The following is a 19,341-nucleotide window of genomic DNA, read 5'->3' on the forward strand; positions in this document are numbered from 1 at the left end:
GACATGCTTCTGAACCAGCAAGCAGGGGTTGGGATGATTGGCAACAGTGGAAGAGGAGGGGATCGAAGATACAACAACATGCAAATCATGGTTTACGAGTAAACTTTACTCCACTTAATAGAAAAACGAAAACAAAAAAGTATTTTATCTAGAATGAATTTCATTACTGTTTCTCAATTTGATCAATTGTATGCGCACATTTAGCATGAATTAACCTATTCCAACAATCTTCAATCAAAACGAACTTTTCATCGTAAAAACCAAGACACCAAATAAAAAATGCTCCAAGCTTGACAAAATTTAAAAAGTAAAAAGTTTCGATTTTAAGAAAACCAGGTGAACGAACGAGACCATCGGGTCAGCCGGGAAGCAGTGTCAAGAAATACACGGTCACGGTGAAGGGTCACTATATACGTGGCCCGCGAACTCAGATGAGGATAGGGTGGTGTCTGGTCCCCGGAACGGCCTCCTGTAGCCGCGGGATCCCTTAGCCGTGGGCCCTCACGAGGGCTTGTTGTCGATGTCCGGAATAGCACGGAATTGCTTCTTCGCCGGATCGTGAGAGTCCATTGAGCTAAGCTCCGTCGCTCGCTGGTAATTTCGCTTGCGTAGAGCTCAATTTGTCGACCTCATCGACCATGGCGGCAGTGGTGTGCGCAGGTGCTGTGGCTGGTACTTCTGCTGCCGTGGAATGGGCGCCTTCCTCCGCTGCAAGCTCCTCCGTGGGAGCTTCCCGTAGCGTGGCTTTTCGGGGCGCTGCTCTGGCCGTGAAGCCACTCAGGGTTTGCCGAAGACGTGAAGACGATGGGGTTGAGTTTCTGCAGGGACGGATGCAGAGATTGACTGTGAAGGCGTCTGCGGAGGACGGCGACGGTGAGGTGACTTTGAACAAGCCCGCAGGCTCTGGCAAGAAGGTAATGGTTTCTTTCGTTGGTGGTGACGCAATTTGTTTGTGGCGGTTGTGATCTAATTGGCAGTGTTTTTTGCTTGGTGAATGGTCTATTACGTTGCTGTGGTTACTCTATGGCTCCTTTGTTTGATAACTGTGATTTGGTAGTTTGTAATTGTCGCGAATGCAGGGTTTTGGCTTCTTTTGGGACTTATTTTGAGAATTACAACTGTGTTTTGTGACGGTTTCGTACGTTTGTGACATGCTCCCTTGTTAATTGCTTGCCAAATCGACCTTCGCCGAGGGTCGAAATAGTCTTTCATTGTGGACTGTATCATTTAGTGCTGTGTCGGGATGCACCACGCAGGGTTTATGAACAATGTTGAGTATCTGGTGAATTGATTAGACAGGGAGCGTGGAGTTATTCGTCGTTGTCAAAACCTTAGCTTTTTCTCTCCTTCTTTTATTTGTTATTTTAGAATCAAAAAGAAATCCCATTATTATTTTAATAGTTGTTTTCCTAGAAATTAGTTCAGTAAGGTAATTTCTTGAAAAGATAGAGTTCGTACAGCTCTGGTTTTGCCATTTTCCCTAGATTCAGTGAGGGTTTTGAAATGTTCAGCCCTTCTGTCTTGAATGAAAAGTTACTTTTTTTTTTACCGTGGATTAGGGTTTGGAGAGTTTACAGGCAATGAATGAATATTAATTAATTTGACAACATTTTTTTAAACTTTAGTCATAGTTATATCATCTCTAAAGTATCATACCAACTGTATTGCCTCTCTTTCATGTTATCTCTAGTGTCATGATTCTGCTTGTCTTGGCCTGTGCTCAATGTGTTGCGTTCTCCTTGCAGAAAAAATTGGTCATCTCACCCCCAAAGAAGCAGAGGGTTTTGCTGAGATTTTTGTGGTTGGAGAAGAACATCGGCATCGCACTTGACCAGGTTGTACCAGGCCATGGAACCATTCCCCTCAGCCCCTACTACTTTTGGCCACGAAAGGATGCATGGGAAGAATTGAAGGCAAAGCTAGACAGCAAAGGTTGGATCTCAAGGAAGAGGACCATTATCTTGCTGAACCAAGCTACTGACATTATCAACTTGTGGCAGCAAAATGCCGCCGAGCTTTAGATGAAGATAGAGTTGTGTTAATTATATTTGATCCTGGAGTAGCTGTAATGTGTTAATTAAATTTCTAATTGAGAACTTTCCCACATTTCTTTCGGCACTCATGGTACCCTTTTCTCCATACTTTTCTCTCGACACTCTAGTCTCCCTTGATACTGGTCATATGTGCAAGAAAAAGACTTTATGCTGGTCACCTTTATTTTTCGCTATAAACGTCAAGTTTTAGGAACCATTTATTGCCTTACAGTGGTTCTTTCTGTTCTCGATTCTTAGCCGACAATCTGTCGTAAGTTCAAATTTTGGATAACGAACTTCAAGGATAGTTATGGGCATTCACACGAACCACGTGTTCACATCGTAGAATGGTTTCACGGCTTGCCACACTCCATCGCGGCCTTCTAACACACGTTCGCAGCACATTTTCCAGATCTTCCTCTACAAATTGGAATGAGAATGAAGAATAAATCCTTTGTGAGGGGGTAACACTCTACGCACTGTTATTTTTCTTCTCGTGACGTTCCTGACCAGGTTCGGATTAATTCTATCCGCTTCACGTTTTTTAGATACTGGTATGCTATGCTATGACTCAATTTCAACATTACGTGAAAATGTATTGATGATTGATGAAACATTCCCCATACTTTGACAAATTCACAGAACAGATGCCTACCTCACACTCTTAACTTTTTTACATCCGTCCTTCATCCATGTGTGTACTCAGTCCATCAGCTCTGCTCTGAGTGCCTCGAGTCTGGAAGGTTGGTTGGAAGCATTGTGCCTGCAGAACAATCGATCGTCTCAGCTAGCTATGGCGTTTCAGTTCGATGCAGTGTAGGGGGGTGCATGGATCGATCGACGACGTTGGAGGATCATAGACGACGTTCCTTGCAGAGTTGAAGATGAAGGCCAGATGAAGGGTGGAGTAGCAAGTGACAGAGCTTGACCTGAAGCGGGTTACAGGTTGGTAGATTTGGTGACCTTAGCCTTCCACCATGAGTAGGTTTTATGAAGCGGCGGGGACGAGCGCCGGTTTCGTTACGGAGGACTACGACGTGTTTCTGAACCACCGCGGGCCGGACGTGAAATCCACGTTCGTGACGCACCTGGAAGACGCGCTCCGAAGTGAAGGATTTCGGCCATTTCTGGACGTTCGGTTCCTGATGGTGGGCGGCCCGGCGCTCAAGTCCATCGACCAGGCTCTGGACATGGCCAAAGTTCACGTCGCCGTTGTGTCCAAGGGTTACGCAGAGCCCAAGTACTGCCTGAGCGAGCTCGTGGACATGCTAAAGAGCTGCCAACCGGTGGTTCCTGTGCTCTACGATGTGGAGCCCAGGATCTGCGGCGCGTGGACACCGGGCCGTTCGCTGAGGCTTTCACGAAACACAGGGCGGGACGCAACCAGCATAAGGTGCAAGAGTGGAGAGACGCTCTCCGTTCGCTTGTAAAGCTAACAGCATTTCGCTTGGCTGATTACAAACAGTGAGTTTCTCAAACAAAATCGCATCACTAATGTAAGCAACCTGTTTGTGAATTCTCCTTAGAATGTATGATCCCCTAACTTTATATTCATTGGAATGCCAATATCTGGCATAATAATTATGGGGCATATACTGTACTGTTGACCTCACCCCGCTCCTGCCTAGTGAATTGGTGAGCTGCTCTCTAATTTTTGCTTCTGCCAGACTGATGGAGGTTGTGGGAGACATCTGCACCTCCAAAAATAGGGGGCTTTTTTGACTCCTCTTCCCTCTTCTATCACATGTTTCACAACATGTGAAGGGTAAGGTTGAGGGTAGTTCATTATAACCAATTCCTCTCAATGCTTTTGTATGGATCCACACTTGAATTTCGTAACCATGCAATATTTGGAATCCTATCATCATTGTATCCATATGGGGAGAGGGGTTTGAACAATGAGAGAATGGTTTCTCTAGTAAATTTTGGTCAGGCTTTCTGTTGTGTTTGTTCATTATTGGAACTCTTGTTGTTGTGCAGGGATGAAGCATTGTTGAAGCATGATGTTGTGAGAAAAAATAGCACAGGTCATACCTTCAAATCAATCCATGGAAGTGGACCAGTACAGAGTGGGTCTTGAAGGCTCAGTGAATAGATGCATACAGGCGATGGAGAATATGGGTGATGAAAGAGGAATATTGGGCCTGGTTGGAGTGGGTGGAGTTGGAAAGATGACTCTTGCAAAAGAGATATACAACCATTGTGTGGCTTAGAGGAAATTTAGGCACATGACCTTTTTGGAAATCGATCGGGACAACTCATTCTCTTCAAGCACGAAGGTTAGGCCCGCTTGGGCAAAGAAACTACGGAAGCAGTTGTTGTGGGACCTCCTCCGTGTACATGACAACACCTCATGTGATTACAGCTTATGGTTTCGAAAAGTCTCAACCTTAGGGCTCGTGATGATTGTGATTGATGATGTTCACAAGTTCAACCAATTTGAAGCACTTATTCCGTTTGCAAGTGATCTCCGCATCATTGTGACATCTCGTGATTGGAGTCTCTTGAAGGATGTTGTGGGACGAACAAACTTAGATCACCACAAGTTTGATGTTCCTACATTGGAGTCACATGAGTCCAACATGCTATTCCTTCGGCATGCCTTCAACTCTGACAAAGCTCTGGAGGGCTACCAAGAATTAGCATCGAATGTTGTGGATGCATGTGGAGGTTTGCCCCTTGCACTGAAGGTCATTGGATCAATCTTATTTGACAAAAGAGATAATGAAGCTCGGGACACTATATGGCAAGAGACATCACAAGGTGATGTATTGATTGAAAGTGATGTTATAGAGGTATTGAGATGGAGCTATGATAGCCTTTCTGAGTCAGAGAAGCTTATGTTTTTGGATATAACATGTCTATTTCATGATAAATGTACAAAAGACTTGGCATTGGCAGTTTGGGAAAGTTGTGAAGTTTGTATATCATGTGGTGGTGTGGAGACACCAAGAAGTTCATTACGCACTCTTGCCGACAAGTGTTTGCTCAGTTTTGATCTAGAGGAAGTCTCATTCAAAGTGCATAAGCTCTTAGTAGTTATGGGGAAAGCAATAGCTAAGAAGGATGGAAGACACTTTGTGAAGGGGAAATTTGCATCGGTAGTTGCCACGGATAAGCAAGTAAGTTGTTCAATGAACCTTTTTTCAAATTGGTTTTAAAATTTGCTAAAATTGGATGTATATAGATGAAGAGGAAGACTGCTTTTGGATTTGATTTTCAGATTAAATTTATCAATTGAATTTTAAATTTAAAAAATATTTTGGATGATTTTTTTGTTGATGTTATTTTGCAAATTTTGTGTTAATGTTGGGATTATTTGGGATCTTGTGTGTTGTAGGGAACAAAGAAGACAAGGGCATTGAATTTGGTGGGAAGTCGGAAGCGAAAGTTTGAAGCAGAGGATTTTATAAACATGCCAAATTTGCACTTCCTAGAATTGCCGGATGGATGTATTGTGAATGGAGACTTTAAATGCATGCCAAAAGAATTGCGGTGGCTACGGTGGAGAGGCATGTCATTTTCACATATACCTACTAATTTAGATGTATCGCAATTAACATCACTTGACTTTTCAGAGAGCACAGACATGGCTTCATTGTGGATAGAGGCAAATGACAATTTCGAGGTACATTCTAAATACAACATTTTAAGTTTCCAATGTAAACTTTAATGTGAATTCATTTTGTTTTGATTTTTTCCACCGTCTATTTGACTCAAACTTAAGCTAGATGCATCAGATCACAAAAGCTTGAACATTAGTAAATTGGAAGAATATTGAACCTTGCATTCCATTATGAACATTAATATGTAAACCTTGTTTGTTTGGTCAGGGTTGCCTCAACCTACGTTGGCTGAATTTGAAGGATTGCACATCCATCACAAATCTACCAGATTCAATTGGACTATCATCTCAGCTACAATCTTTAAACTTGATGGGTTGTAGTAAATTGAAGAAGCTCCCAAAATCCATTGGACAACTCGAACAACTCAAATATCTTTACCTCAGTCGATGCATCAGGCTTAAAGTTTTGCCGGATACTTTAGGACAAGCATTTCAACTACGATCTCTAGAGTTGGACAATTGCATTAAGCTAAAAAAGCTTCCAAATTCCATCGGTCAACTCAAAGAACTCAAGAATCTCAATGTATGTTCTTGTACAAGCTTGAGGACTTTGCCAGATACTATAGGTGCTCTCTCAAACTTGCAAACTCTTTATGCATACAATCGCACATCTCTTGTGGAGCTCCCTATATCCATCAGGTTTTTTTCATGTCTTCGGACACTATGGTCGGGAGCCAATACAGAATGTCAGACATTTTCAGAGGGTAATATTGAGGAAGCTTGGACACAGTTGCCATCTTTACGGTTATTTGATTGCCATGGATTAGGATCTCTCCTTAATTATGGTGCATTGAAAAGTCTAGAAGACTTTGCTTTACATGACAACCTCACCAAGCTTCCGAAGTCCATCGGGCTCTTGATATGTCTTCAAACATTGACAATTGAATGTGAGAGGCTGCAATCCTCCCAAAGTCTATTGGTGATCTCAAAATGCTTCGCCATCTAGAGCTAATCCATTGCAACAACTTGAAGACATTGCCTAGTAATTTGGATGCACTCACAAGTTAGGAGTGCCTAAGGATTCAATGTCCTCAAAGCTCCCAAGGTCATTAAGCCAATTATCTCGAGTTCAACTCTGGTACTCCTGTAAACTGGTACAAGAATTTGCAGGAGCTCCCAACCTCCATTACAGAATTCAAAAGCCTTTTGCTATTTCAGAACTTAGTGGATACAGATGAGGTGACTCTTCCCCAAGTTGGCGAGGATTGATGCTTCAGCATATGAAGATAATTGAGCTCAGAACAGAAAGAGGCACATTTTGGCAGTTTTAGCAGTTTTGAGCTCCGGTCCTGTAGGGGTTAGCTTATCACATCACTAGAGGTAAGTCTTCGTTGCTGTTGGATGGATTATTGACTTGTTCCATCAAAGTTGATTTACTAGCCTAGAGCCACCTAACAAAATTCAAAAACTAAGTTAAGCTTGACACAAGTTTCCACGAACATCACTTCTAACTTGTTGAGAATGTTTAGAAAGACACAAGAGTAGTAGTGTTGAGAATGTTTAGAAAGACACAAGAGTAGTAGTAAGTAATACACACACACAAGAGAGTTTCTAAGGAGAGAGAGCTTTACACACTCGTCTATTGATCTGGTTGTGTCATGTATATAAGAGGAGAAGGGGAGAGGATAAATAGTTCCTCTCTACTACACTCCAAATATTGTAGCTATAGTATTTATTGTAGACTATAGTAAATATCATGGAGAGCGTAGGCTATATTTAATGCTCTCAACACTCCTCGTTCATCATAATATTTATATAATATAAAATTTGTATGGAATTATGATTTATAATTTTTTGTAATCTCGCAAGATCAACAATTGTTATCTCATTAAAACCTTATCTAAGAAAACTTTATTGTATTTAAGAGCAAAACTATAGATGAAAGAAAAAGAGTACATCATTTTTCTTGATTATTTAAATAATTCATTAACTTTCTTATTCAAGAAAAGCTAGGTGCCACATACAAATACTATAGGTAAATCAACAATGGTTGCACGATAGAAGAGCTTTGGTGAAGAGATTAGTAAGGTTATTTGTAGATTTAATTTTTTTTAATTATAAGTGCTTGATTAGTAATCAAGTCATGAATACAACTAAAATATTTTGGATTAATATGCTTTGTTTTATCGCCTTTAATGAAACCAACTTGCATTTGTGCAATACAAGCACTATTGTCTTCATGCAAGATAGTTGGAAAATCATCACATTAAAATCTTTAGGTTGTTTGAATGAATTTATTAATTGATCGCAACTAAATACATTCTCGAGATGCTTCATGTAAAGCAATATTTTTTACATCGTTGAATGAAGTTGTAGTTATTGTTTGTTTCATTGATTTTCATGATATTGTAGCTCCATGTCTTAAAAATACATATCTTGTTTGAGATTTAGTTATTGCAGTATCAAATTTATATCCCATATCACAATATCCAATCAATTTTGGATTTGCAGTTGTATGTAGTATGATCCCAAGTCTTCAATACCTTTTTGAATAACGTAATAAATGTTTGATGCCATTCCAATGTTGTAGTGTTGGACATGCACTATGTCTTGCAAGAATACTATCTGCAAATGCAATATCTGGTCTTGTAGATGTAGCCAAATATAAAAGTATTCCAATGGCTGCGAGGTATGGATATTGATCTCCCAATATTTCTTCTTCTTCCTTACATGGACGGTATAGATCATGACCATCACAACCACGTCCAACCATTGGTGTGGACAATAAATAAGCATCAATCATATTGCATCTCCGTAAGATTTGTCTAATATACGTTAATTGGTAGAGAAAAATGCTACCATTTGTGAGATGCATAATCTAAAGATCAATGTGGAAAGTTGTTTTTCCTAGCATTTTCATTTCAAATTCACGTATAAGTAAATTAGTAGGTACAACAGATATAGATGTAGTGCCCACTAGGTTAAGATCATCAACATATATAGCGATGATCACAAAACCAATTTTATATTGTTTAATAAATAAATAAGGAATTAATGGATCACTTATAAATTTATATGTAATTAAATAATCTCGAAGATGTTGATACCATATGTGTTCAGATTATTTTAAACCATACAAGGTCTTACATAATTTAATATCATCATATTGTCCTAGAACAAGTGTATTTACAATTCTTGTTTCTAAGCCAGGTGGAACTTTCATATAAATATTTGTATCAAGAAAACGATATAGATATGTAGTTACCACATCTATCAGATACATCTTAAGGATGGCATGAAGTGCCATTCCAATAATATATCGAAATGTAATTGAATCCATGATTGGAGAATATATAGATTTATAATTAATGCCAAATCGTTGAGTAAATCCTTGAGTAACAAGACGAGCTTTGTAGTGGGTTATTTGACCATAAGGATCTCGCTTGTATATTAATACCATTTTATATTCCAAAGGGTGAGATGTAAGAGTTTCTACAATTGGACCAAAGACTTTCTTCTTATACAAAGAGGCATACTCCTCCTTAATAATAATTTTCTATTTTGACCAATCAGTGCGACACATCGCTTCTTTGATGGTTTGAGGTTCAGGACTGTCTTCCTCACAAGAAAAGGCTTCTATAATCATACATGTAAATGATTCATCTACCATAATAGATGGTCTGTCCCAAATATTGTTTGTAGCATAATACAAAATAGATAATTCTTTATTCAACTTGTTCTTATTTCTTCCAATTCCAAGATTGTTTTTCATAGGAATTAAAGGTACATTATGCATAGATATATCATCATGAATTGGTCGTCCTATAGGATGAGTGGCAATTTCTTGAGAAATACTACCAAGAATAGTCAATATTATAGCTTTCTTCTTACGTGGTTGCTTATCTAGTCCATGAATTCTTTTAGTTGTTGTTGTTATAACTTAAGGTATTGTAGTGAGTGGCACTGCAATCTGAGCAAGAGTATTCTCAGTCTAATTAATAGGAACTCTTGTAATTCTAGGTGCATCATTCAAGCCATCAGGTGTTTCATCTACGTTTCGTTTTAGATGTAAAATCTTAGCAACTTCAGTTTTAGTTAAAGATATCTTAGGATTGGGATTCATTGTAAATATTTTTGGTGCTTCAAATACAAGTACTTTATTTCTTTGTTGATTGGATACTCTTCCTTGAAGAGATGAGAATACATTCTCTTCAAAATGACAATTTTACAAACGAGCACGTAATAATGTGCCAATTGATGGATTAACAATACACATAATGCTTGGTGAATCAAAACCAATATATATGCCTTCTTGTCAATGACCTCCAATGATATGTCGTTGAAGTTCTAGTACTAGAATCTAAGCACGGTAACCAAATACTCGTAAGTGAGATACATTTGGAATACGATCTGAAATAAGCTCATGTGGTGAAACAATTTCAAGAGAAGAAGGGCGGAGGTCTATTAATTCTGAAGCATGTTAAATTGCATAACTCCACATAGATGCAAATAAATTTACATGAAAGAGGAGTGGCCAGATAATGAGTTGTATATGCTTTATAAATGACACTGTAAGTCTATTTTGAGCATGTTCATATGGAACACAATATGTCAACTCAATTCATGTTGAAGTACAATAGTCTTCAAAAGACTTTGATGTAAATTCTTTTGCATTATCCATACACAATATTTTTATAATATAATCAAGAAAATGTGCCTGAAAATGAATAAGTATAAATATAAGATTGGCAATCACTATGTTTCAAGTTGATAATAATGAAATATGTGATTGTTTATATGATGCATCAATAAGGACCAAAAAATAATGAAATGGTCCCGATATTGGATTAATAGGACTACAAATATCACCATACAATCTTTCAAGCATTGGTGGTAATTCTTGTGGGAGTTTCCAAATTGAAGGCTGAGTAATCATCTTACCTTGTACGCGTGCATGACATAATTCCATAGAGTCTACATCCGTATGCTTTAAATTGTGTCCAATTATATATGGAATGATCTTTCTAAATGTAGATCCTAGATGTCTCAATTGTCCATACTAGAGAGAAGCACGACTCTCTCTGATAGATGATGAAAAATTAAATATAATGGGAGGTCGAATCGCAATTTGGTATAAACCATTTTTGGTAGCAAAAGCTTTTTCAACAACTTTATGGTTCTTCGTAAGAACCAAAACCTCTTTTCTATTTAAAATGGCGGTCAAGAGGTGATAACTATTGATATGCACATCTCGGAAAATGATCTTTTGATGATCAAACCTAGATTTAAGATTCTTCCAAAGTTCTGTAGGATCTTCCATTTTCAAATATTAATGTTGTAATGCAAGTACAAGATGACGACGAAAGAATAGAAGTGCTTTCCAATGGATAGCAAGAGGAATAAAAATACTTATTGTAGGAGATTCTTCAAACATAATGGCATCCGAGAGTTGTTCTGCAAATAAATATGCTTTTGCTATTTTTGCCCATAATAGATAATTGTTTCCATCTACAATCAATGGTGGAAATAAAAGAGCTTAAAAATATTGGGATGCATTGGTAATAGTTGGAACCATAATAAAAGCAATTGAAGATGTTGAAGCACTCATTATAAGTAAATTTGTAAAGAAAATACAAGATTAAGTAGAAAAGTTGAATAAAATGTATCTTAAAATATAAAGTCAAATAGAATGATAAACTTAAACTTGAAATCAAAAATATTAATATATATATATATATATATAACAAAGTTGTGGATTATGATAGCAAAGCAGCAGCAAGACGGTGGCAATAGGGCGAGAACGATAGGACGGCGACAGTATCAGCGGTAGGGTCGGCAGTAGTTGGCGGTCAGTAGCATCGGCAGTTAGCGATGGGGTTGGCGGTTGTTTTGCAGTCAACGACGACAACATGATGATATCTGTGGTAGGATCGACAGCAAGGTTGGCGGCAAGCAGCGGTGACTATTTGATACCAATTTGGCAATTGTTTGGCGGTAGGTGCGAGGCACAATAGGGAGGCTAAGGTGTAGCAAGTATTCTAAGCAAGCAAGGCACAAATTGGAGGAAGTGCTCTGAGCAAGCAACTAGTGTGTGAGGGGCTAGCAAGAAGTGCAGCAAGATCATGAGTCAGAAGGGGAGCAAGAGTAACAGTAAGTTTGAAGAGACAAGACTAGAGCAAAGAAAATTGCAATAGTGTGTAGAAGAGAGTCTTGCTGATAACATGTTGAGAATGTTTAGAAAGACACAAGAGTAGTAGTAAGTAATATACACACACAAGAGAGTTTCTAAAGAGAGAGAGCTTCACACACACTAGTCTATTGATCTAGTTGTGGCATGTATACAAAAGGAGAAGGGGAGATGATAAACAGTTCCTCTCTACTACATTCCAAATACTATAGCTACAGTATTTACTATAAACTACAGTAAATATTATGGAGGGTGCCACCTACATTTAATGCTCTAAAGATAACTCAAGCGTGCATTGAGGCAAAGTGGAGATGTCATGGATGTATTGAGATGGAGCTATGACATCCTCACTGAATCTGAGAAGCACATGTTTGTCGATATCACATGTCTCTTCTATGGTCGGCCATTGAAGGAGGCCAAACCATACTGGAAAAGTTGTGAAGATTGTGCGTCGTGTGGTGGTGTACAGTGTCTCGACCTTTCGTTACGAAATCTTTTCAGCAAAAATTTGGCGGTGGTGGTGGTGGACCTTTTTTCTTGTCCCGCGTCTAGAAGTGCATGATTTGTTACGAGATTTGGGTCAAGACATTGCAAAGAACGCTGAAACTCATTTTGTCAATGATATTATTGCAGAAGCAATAATCAGGAAGAATCGAGTAAGCTATGAATTTACACCTTGTCGGGAAGGCGACACTTGCAAAGGAAATATACAATTGTTGTGCTGCCCAGAAGAAGTTTAGGCACATGACTTATCTGGAGATCGATCTGGACAAGTCAAATGTGCAAGTTAGGCCCATGTGGTCAAGGAAGTCACGGAAGCAAGTGTTGTGGGATCTTCTCCGGGTACAGATGAGTACTTCAAACGATTACATATCTTGGTTTCGGAAAGCATCCACCATGGGGCCTGTATTGATTGTGCTTGATGGTGTTCACAAGATAGGCCAGTTTGAGTTTATTATACCTTTCGCAAAGGACCTCCATGCAGGCAGTCGCATCATCATCACATCTCGCGATGGAAGCATTTTCAACAATATTGCAGGAAGAGCAGGTTCAGTTGTTCGCCGTTTGTTTATGGTCTCTAAACTCGGCCCAAGTAATTCCAATAAGCTTTTCAATTGGCATGCATTTCAAGCTGAGGAAGCTCCAGAAGACTATAGAGAGCTAGCTGAGGATATTGTGAAATCGTGTGGAGGTTTGCCGCTTGCACTGAAGGTGTTTGGATCGAGCTTGTGCAACAGAACAGCGGATAGAGATCGAGAAAGGATATGGCCGGAAGCAGTGCGTGCATTGAGGCAAAGTGGAGATGTCATGGATGTATTGAGATGGAGCTATGACATCCTCACTGAATCTGAGAAGCACATGTTTGTCGATATCACATGTCTCTTCTATGGTCGGCCATTGAAGGAGGCCAAACCATACTGGAAAAGTTGTGAAGATTGTGCGTCGTGTGGTGGTGTACAGTGTCTCGACCTTTCGTTACGAAATCTTTTCAGCAAAAATTTGGCGGTGGTGGTGGTGGACCTTTTTTCTTGTCCCGCGTCTAGAAGTGCATGATTTGTTACGAGATTTGGGTCAAGACATTGCAAAGAACGCTGAAACTCATTTTGTCAATGATATTATTGCAGAAGCAATAATCAGGAAGAATCGAGTAAGCTATGAATTTACATGTCTAATTGTTAATTAAAAATACATGTACAAATAGTGATGATTGCTTAAAAAAATCTGGTTGAATGACTTTTGATTTCTTAAGAATACATGGCTTTTATTTTTATTTTGTAGGGAACAGAGAAGACGATGGCACTAAATTTGGCAGGAAGTCGGAAGCGAAAGTTTGAAACTGAGGATTTTGCAAATATTCCAAATTTGCATTTCCTTGTGTTGCCAGATGATTGTAATGTGTATGGTGGATTTCGATGCATGTCGAAAAAATTTCGGTGGCTACAATGGAGGAGTATGTCATTTGATCACCTACCTGAGGGACTAAACACATCTCATTTGATGACACTTGATTTTTCGAAAAGTACCAAGCTAGCCTATTTGTGGACAGAATCAGAAGGCAATTGGGAGGTTCTTTCTTGACATAAAATTCTTACTTAATCTTTTCATATAGGATAATGTAGGATGATGTTGAAAGAGCATAATGTTAAGTGAAGCAATATATATTTTTTATTTATTATATTAAAAATTATACATTAGGAGGTATGATTATTATTAACATCAATTCAAGAACTTATAAATTATGATTTGTTATGATCTTTTTAGTTTTTAAAATTTTTTTATACATTAATTTAAATATAATTTGAATTGAAAAGATACTCTTAAATACTAAAATGAATTAAATGATTTAATTAAAAATAATGTTCTACACTATTGATCAAATTATAACATTGGTTTTTATACTCAATAATCAATTATGAATACTTAAGCATTAAATCTTTCAATTCTTCTTTTTTATATTGTATGCTCAACTTCTATTCAACTTGGATACCATTTTTTTAGTTTTCATAGTTTTGAAATAGGTTTCATTAAGCATTGATCCTTGTATGATATGATGAATAATTTAATCAATTTTTGACGAAAATTACAATTTGATATTCTTTTTGTTGTTTCAGATTTGTCCCAATTTGCTTCAACTCTATTTGAATGGATGTACATCCATCAATTATATACCAGATTCTATTGGAAATGCAATGCAACTACAATGTCTAGAGTTGCAAAAGATTGGTAGAGCTCCCAAAATCAATTAGGCAACTTAAAGCACTTGAGTCTCTTAAGCTTAGTAGATGTTCCATTCTAAGAGCTTTGTCAGCTTCTATTAGACACCTCAAAGCACTCAAGAAACTCTCTCTTAGTGAATGCTAGCATTTAAAAGCTTTGCCAAATTCTATAGGTGCCTTGTCAAATTTGAATCAACTATATATAAACCATTGTCCTTTTCTTATGAAAATTCTACTTTCTATTGGGCTTTTATCAAGTTTAGAGAATCTAAGTATTGGAGGCACATCAAATTATCTAAAATTTTCAAATGGTTTTGGAGAAGTTTGGACAATGTTATCATATTTGAGTTTATATAATTGTAAAAGATTTGGATCTCTTTTCAACTATAGAACATTTCAAAACTTGATGTTTCTTAAAATAAGCCATTGCAAGACTCTCATTGATATCCTAGAATCGATTGGGTTCTTAAAGTGTCTTTGGAATTTGAAAATATCACTTAATAGAAGCCTCCAAAACCTTCCAAATTCAATAGGTGATGTCAATATGGTCCAAATATTGAATTTGTGGAGGTGTAATAGTTTAAAGAGGTTGCCAAAAACTTTGGATAAGATCAAGAGTTTGATAGAATTATTTATTGAAGAGTGTCCTATTAAAAAGCTATCAAGAGCTATTAGCCAATTAACACAACTTAGGAGGCTAAAGTTAAAGACATGCAAGAATTTACAAAAGCTTCCAACTTCCATTACATAACTCAAATATCTTCATGAATTGCAAATATGAGATTGTGGAAGTATAGAACCAATGGGGGTTTTGACAACTTTGCAAGGCCTATAAATTTGGGAAAGCACATCTATTACCAAGCTTCATGTCTCTTTGGAAATTGTATCAAATCTTATAGTATGCCAAGACAAATATGTTCCTTGGGATTGCAATGATCTATTTAAAGATATTTCTAACATTTGGATGAAGATGAAAATGGGTTCGTGAAAAAGTATCAAATCAAATTAAGTGAGGCAACTATTACAACCTTACTACAAAATGGAATGAAGTAAGAATTTTAACACAACTTGAAATTTTTCATCAAGTCAATTGAAAGAAGTCAATATTAACAAAAGTATTTTATACATGATGATGTCTTAGCTTTGTAGTATGATATTTTATTATAGATATGAGATTGACTTATGAATATTTTTTTAGATAATCTTTTTATTGTAGAATTCAATTTTTTTATTTATATTTGATAAAATTGATTTTTTAGAAGTACGAATATTCAATGGTTTCTCTTTGGTATTCGAGGACCAGCATATTTAGAATATTAGTGCAAAGATTTGAAAAATATTACAAAAAGACTAAGTTACAAAATTATAGATGCTAATTAGAGTATATTTAAGCTTAAAAGTTAATGAGGATTTTAAATAAGCAAATTGTCTTTAGTTGTCTAATTGTATGTTTGTGATTTTAGTGATGGACCAACCAAAGTTGGATTGGCCTTGTTTTAAGTTATTCGGCAAATGTAGTAGTGGCAATAGCTTTCACTTATTGCATTGATAAGAAAAGAGTCTTGCAAGAAAATGGATATTTATTGGTAGCAAGTAGCATATATAAAATTATTAAGATTTGGATTTTAAAGTAGACAACATGAATGAGTATAATACTTAAAGGACTTACATAAGATATATGAAAATTATTGGCAATTATTGCAATTTAGATGAGATGGAATTTGATTCTGAAAAAAAAATAGCTACAATTATTATTAGATTATAAGAAGGTATATTTATAGCTTATTTATACTGAATAGTCAAAATTTGGAAGCATGTTAATTAAGTATTGTTGGTTTTGTTTTAGTCATGATATTGTGCATATAAGACATTGAATGCAAGAATAACCAAAATTAAGCATGGTTTAAATAATCCATCTTTGGCTTGTTTTGTAGAGCATAAGTAGTTGAATAAGGTGATATGTAGAAAACCAACTATCGGAATGCAAATATATACAAGAAATCCTAAATTTAAATAACAGTTGGCAAAAAGCTTATTTTTAAAGTAAATTGCATAAAAAAAATAAGATGTATAAGAGATTGGTAAAGAATATATTTGGATAGAATGGACTACTAAGTATCTCAAAAGTAAGATGGAAAATACTACTATAAAGTTTACAATTAATGAAGATATATATATATATATATATATATATATATATAATTGATGATGTAAGATCATGATTTGTGCATAATATTGGAAGCTCTTTGACCAAATTAATATTGTTATGGTCCAAAGTCTATTGATTAAGAGTAGTTTCAAACATAGAAGTGCAAGAGCAAATGAGTAGGTAGTAATAGTCTTCACTTAATACAATGTTGTAGTCAGCCATTTATGCAATTGTTGCAATTTAACTTGTGGTTTTTGAACTTTAAACCTATGGTAGAGTTGAGAGATGTTAACATTATTTTTTTCATTAATTAATTTTTTATTAAATCATCAAACTATTTTGATTGATAATATGCATTACTAAAAAAAAATAATACAAAGATTTATTGTCTAAGGTCTAAATTTTCTTATTCCTTTAGTAAGTCTAAGATTCAAATTCTAATATTTTAAAAACATGTTGGTTTAAAATCTAATATGTTGGAATTTTATTTCAAATTCAACTTTAGTTTGGAAAAGATTTGTGACTACTTTCAATCATTATTGGATTATTTTCTCATATTGAATATTAATCTAAAAACACTAAATCTAAATAATATTTTTTTTTATGTCCAAATTACTAAGTTGTAGTTCAAATCCATTTCAAGAGGAATTTTGCATCAACTACTAGTATAAGCAAAATTACATAAAAGTCAACTTCAATATAAAAAAAAAAAAAAAAAAAAAAAAAAAAATGGCAAGGACTTATATAGATCAAAAAATAGAATTCTAAAATAAATAAGATCAATAATGGCAAAAATTGGATTGTGGCCAAAATTAGTCATAGAGATTACTTACACTACTCCAATTACTACTCCAATTAATTACTAGCTCTTAGTCATTTTTTGTTATATGCTAAATATTCTCATATTATAATTAGATCTAACTTAGGTGTCTATTTCTTACATAAAATAGGTATATCCAACTTACCTTCTAATGTTTGGACCTTATTAGTTTAAATCTATTTATTATCTAAACCATATTGGTCTAAATCTTTCTATTGTTCAAACTCTATTGATTCAAATCTCTTTCCTATTAGTGAAGCCAACTATCAATTTTTTTTGAATATTAGACTTTTGGCCTAAATATTAAGTTGTAAGTTATTGCCAAAGAAAAATTTTACAAGTAAAGTTATAAAATAAGTTTCAAAAGACATATGGCATACCAAAAAGAATATAAGGAATAAATTTCACCTAAAATTATTCTTTTTTATTTTTTTAATAAATTTATTATCTACATAATATATCTCTATTAACTTCAATTTAATTTTAGTTTCATAAATACAATAAATATCCATTTTATTGCTTAATTTAGATAAATTTTATATCAATTATTTATTTTTGTAATATTTGATCTTTAATTTTTAAATCCAAAGTATATTTTTTTAATTATGATTATTTTATTTAAAAATTAAATAATATTATTAATAGAAGAAAAAAAAATATCCCAAAAAAAATTTAAATTATTGATAGTTTATGAATTTGATATATCATTGAATTTATTTAATTTTTTATTATGGATATAAAAAATTATCAAAGTGTGGTAATCAATCTTAATTTAATAATATAAATTTAAAAATATTACAACAAAAGTTACAATCAATATTAATTTGAATCTATGTAGATTATAGAATCTTAGAATTATAGAGAAAGATAAGAATAAGGCCTTAAAGACTCTCTATGACAAGTTTTTATACTACTTGTGAATCTTAGTGAGACTTAAACCTTTGACAACTTAAACAAGTTATCCTTAAAGAAAGTTGTAATTATCTTCCTTATGTCTTTTATGTCTTTGATTTTTTATTTTTTCATAACCACTTTATTATAAGTTTTTTTATATAAGTTTTTGGTATTATTAAGAAGATAAAATAACTGATAAAAAAATTATAATTTTATTTTTATTTTTTATTATATCATATTTGAATAATAAATTTAATAAAGTTATTATTTTTTCTTTTTAATTATTTTTTTAATCTCACCACTATTTTAACTAATCCTTAATTAAAACTACTATATAATTTGGATTAAAGAATAAATTATATCTGTATAAAAACATCACTTAATAAAAATATCAAATAATCTTTTAAGCTAATATAAACCACTAATTAATGGCATTAAAGCCTTCAAGCTCGTGTTGAAATTTTAGAAAATAAAAACAAAAATCTTAAACTATTATTTTTTATTAAAAAAATAAAAATCTAAATGAATAACACATAAAAGTAGAATTAGCAAACCTAATTAATAAACTATTAGAAAAATTACATATTCAAATATAAGACAAGCACATAAAAATGTTAATTTTTTATATTCTATAAAACTTTAATAATTTTTTAAAATATATGAAAGTTTATTTGAATAAAAATAAAACTATATCAAAATTTTACTTAAGTTACCACTAGTTAAAGAATCTGGCAATCTATGTGATATGGCTCATATTCACAATAAGAACATGTAGTATTGAAAGTGTTATCTTTAGCCAAAACAAATAACTTTAAGTAGAAGAACTACTACTTAGAAGAAAAAATATACATATATAAAAGAAGTTGGTCTTAGAAAGAAGTTTGGAAGAAAGAGAATTAGTTTTATTATTTTCAGGGCCTATAAAACGTAGTAAAAATAACTAATTATGGTCAACATTCACCATTAACTAGGCCAC

The 19,341-nt window shown here is 34.8% G+C and overlaps 2 protein-coding genes and 1 pseudogene across 3 annotated transcripts; all 3 read left to right on the forward strand.

Moving 5' to 3' along the window:
- Positions 1-552: 552 nt before the first annotated feature.
- LOC112283622 (small ribosomal subunit protein cS23) lies at positions 553-2,118 on the forward strand. The gene is made up of 2 exons (XM_024522570.3): positions 553-914; positions 1,746-2,118. The coding sequence occupies exons 1-2, from the start codon at positions 639-641 to the stop codon at positions 2,019-2,021; spliced, it is 552 nt and encodes a 183-aa protein (XP_024378338.1). The 5' UTR covers positions 553-638; the 3' UTR covers positions 2,022-2,118.
- A 138-nt stretch (positions 2,119-2,256) lies between these two features.
- On the forward strand, positions 2,257-7,450 carry LOC112283702 (disease resistance protein L6-like; annotated as a pseudogene). Its single transcript, XR_016503489.1, has 5 exons — positions 2,257-3,497; positions 3,701-3,710; positions 4,061-5,155; positions 5,374-5,661; positions 5,867-7,450. The product of XR_016503489.1 is annotated as a disease resistance protein L6-like (transcript).
- A 4,998-nt stretch (positions 7,451-12,448) lies between these two features.
- Positions 12,449-13,339, forward strand: LOC112283703 (disease resistance protein RUN1). Its single transcript, XM_024522749.2, has one exon. It carries the CDS (start codon positions 12,449-12,451, stop codon positions 13,337-13,339), a length of 891 nt encoding a protein of 296 aa, XP_024378517.1.
- Positions 13,340-19,341: the final 6,002 nt, after the last annotated feature.

The sequence above is a fragment of the Physcomitrium patens genome, chromosome 6 (assembly GCF_059467195.1).
Source record: "Physcomitrium patens ecotype Gransden chromosome 6, ASM5946719v1, whole genome shotgun sequence".
Classification (NCBI taxonomy): domain Eukaryota; kingdom Viridiplantae; phylum Streptophyta; class Bryopsida; order Funariales; family Funariaceae; genus Physcomitrium; species Physcomitrium patens.

Bases quoted from the DNA above. Each gene is read 5' to 3' on its own strand.
- LOC112283622 (XM_024522570.3), top strand. From the start codon at position 639: ATGGCGGCAGTGGTGTGCGCAGGTGCTGTGGCTGGTACTTCTGCTGCC. The intron at 915-1,745 runs GTAATGGTTTCT...TTCTCCTTGCAG, and splicing joins CCGCAGGCTCTGGCAAGAAG to AAAAAATTGGTCATCTCACC.
- LOC112283703 (XM_024522749.2), top strand. From the start codon at position 12,449: ATGAATTTACACCTTGTCGGGAAGGCGACACTTGCAAAGGAAATATAC.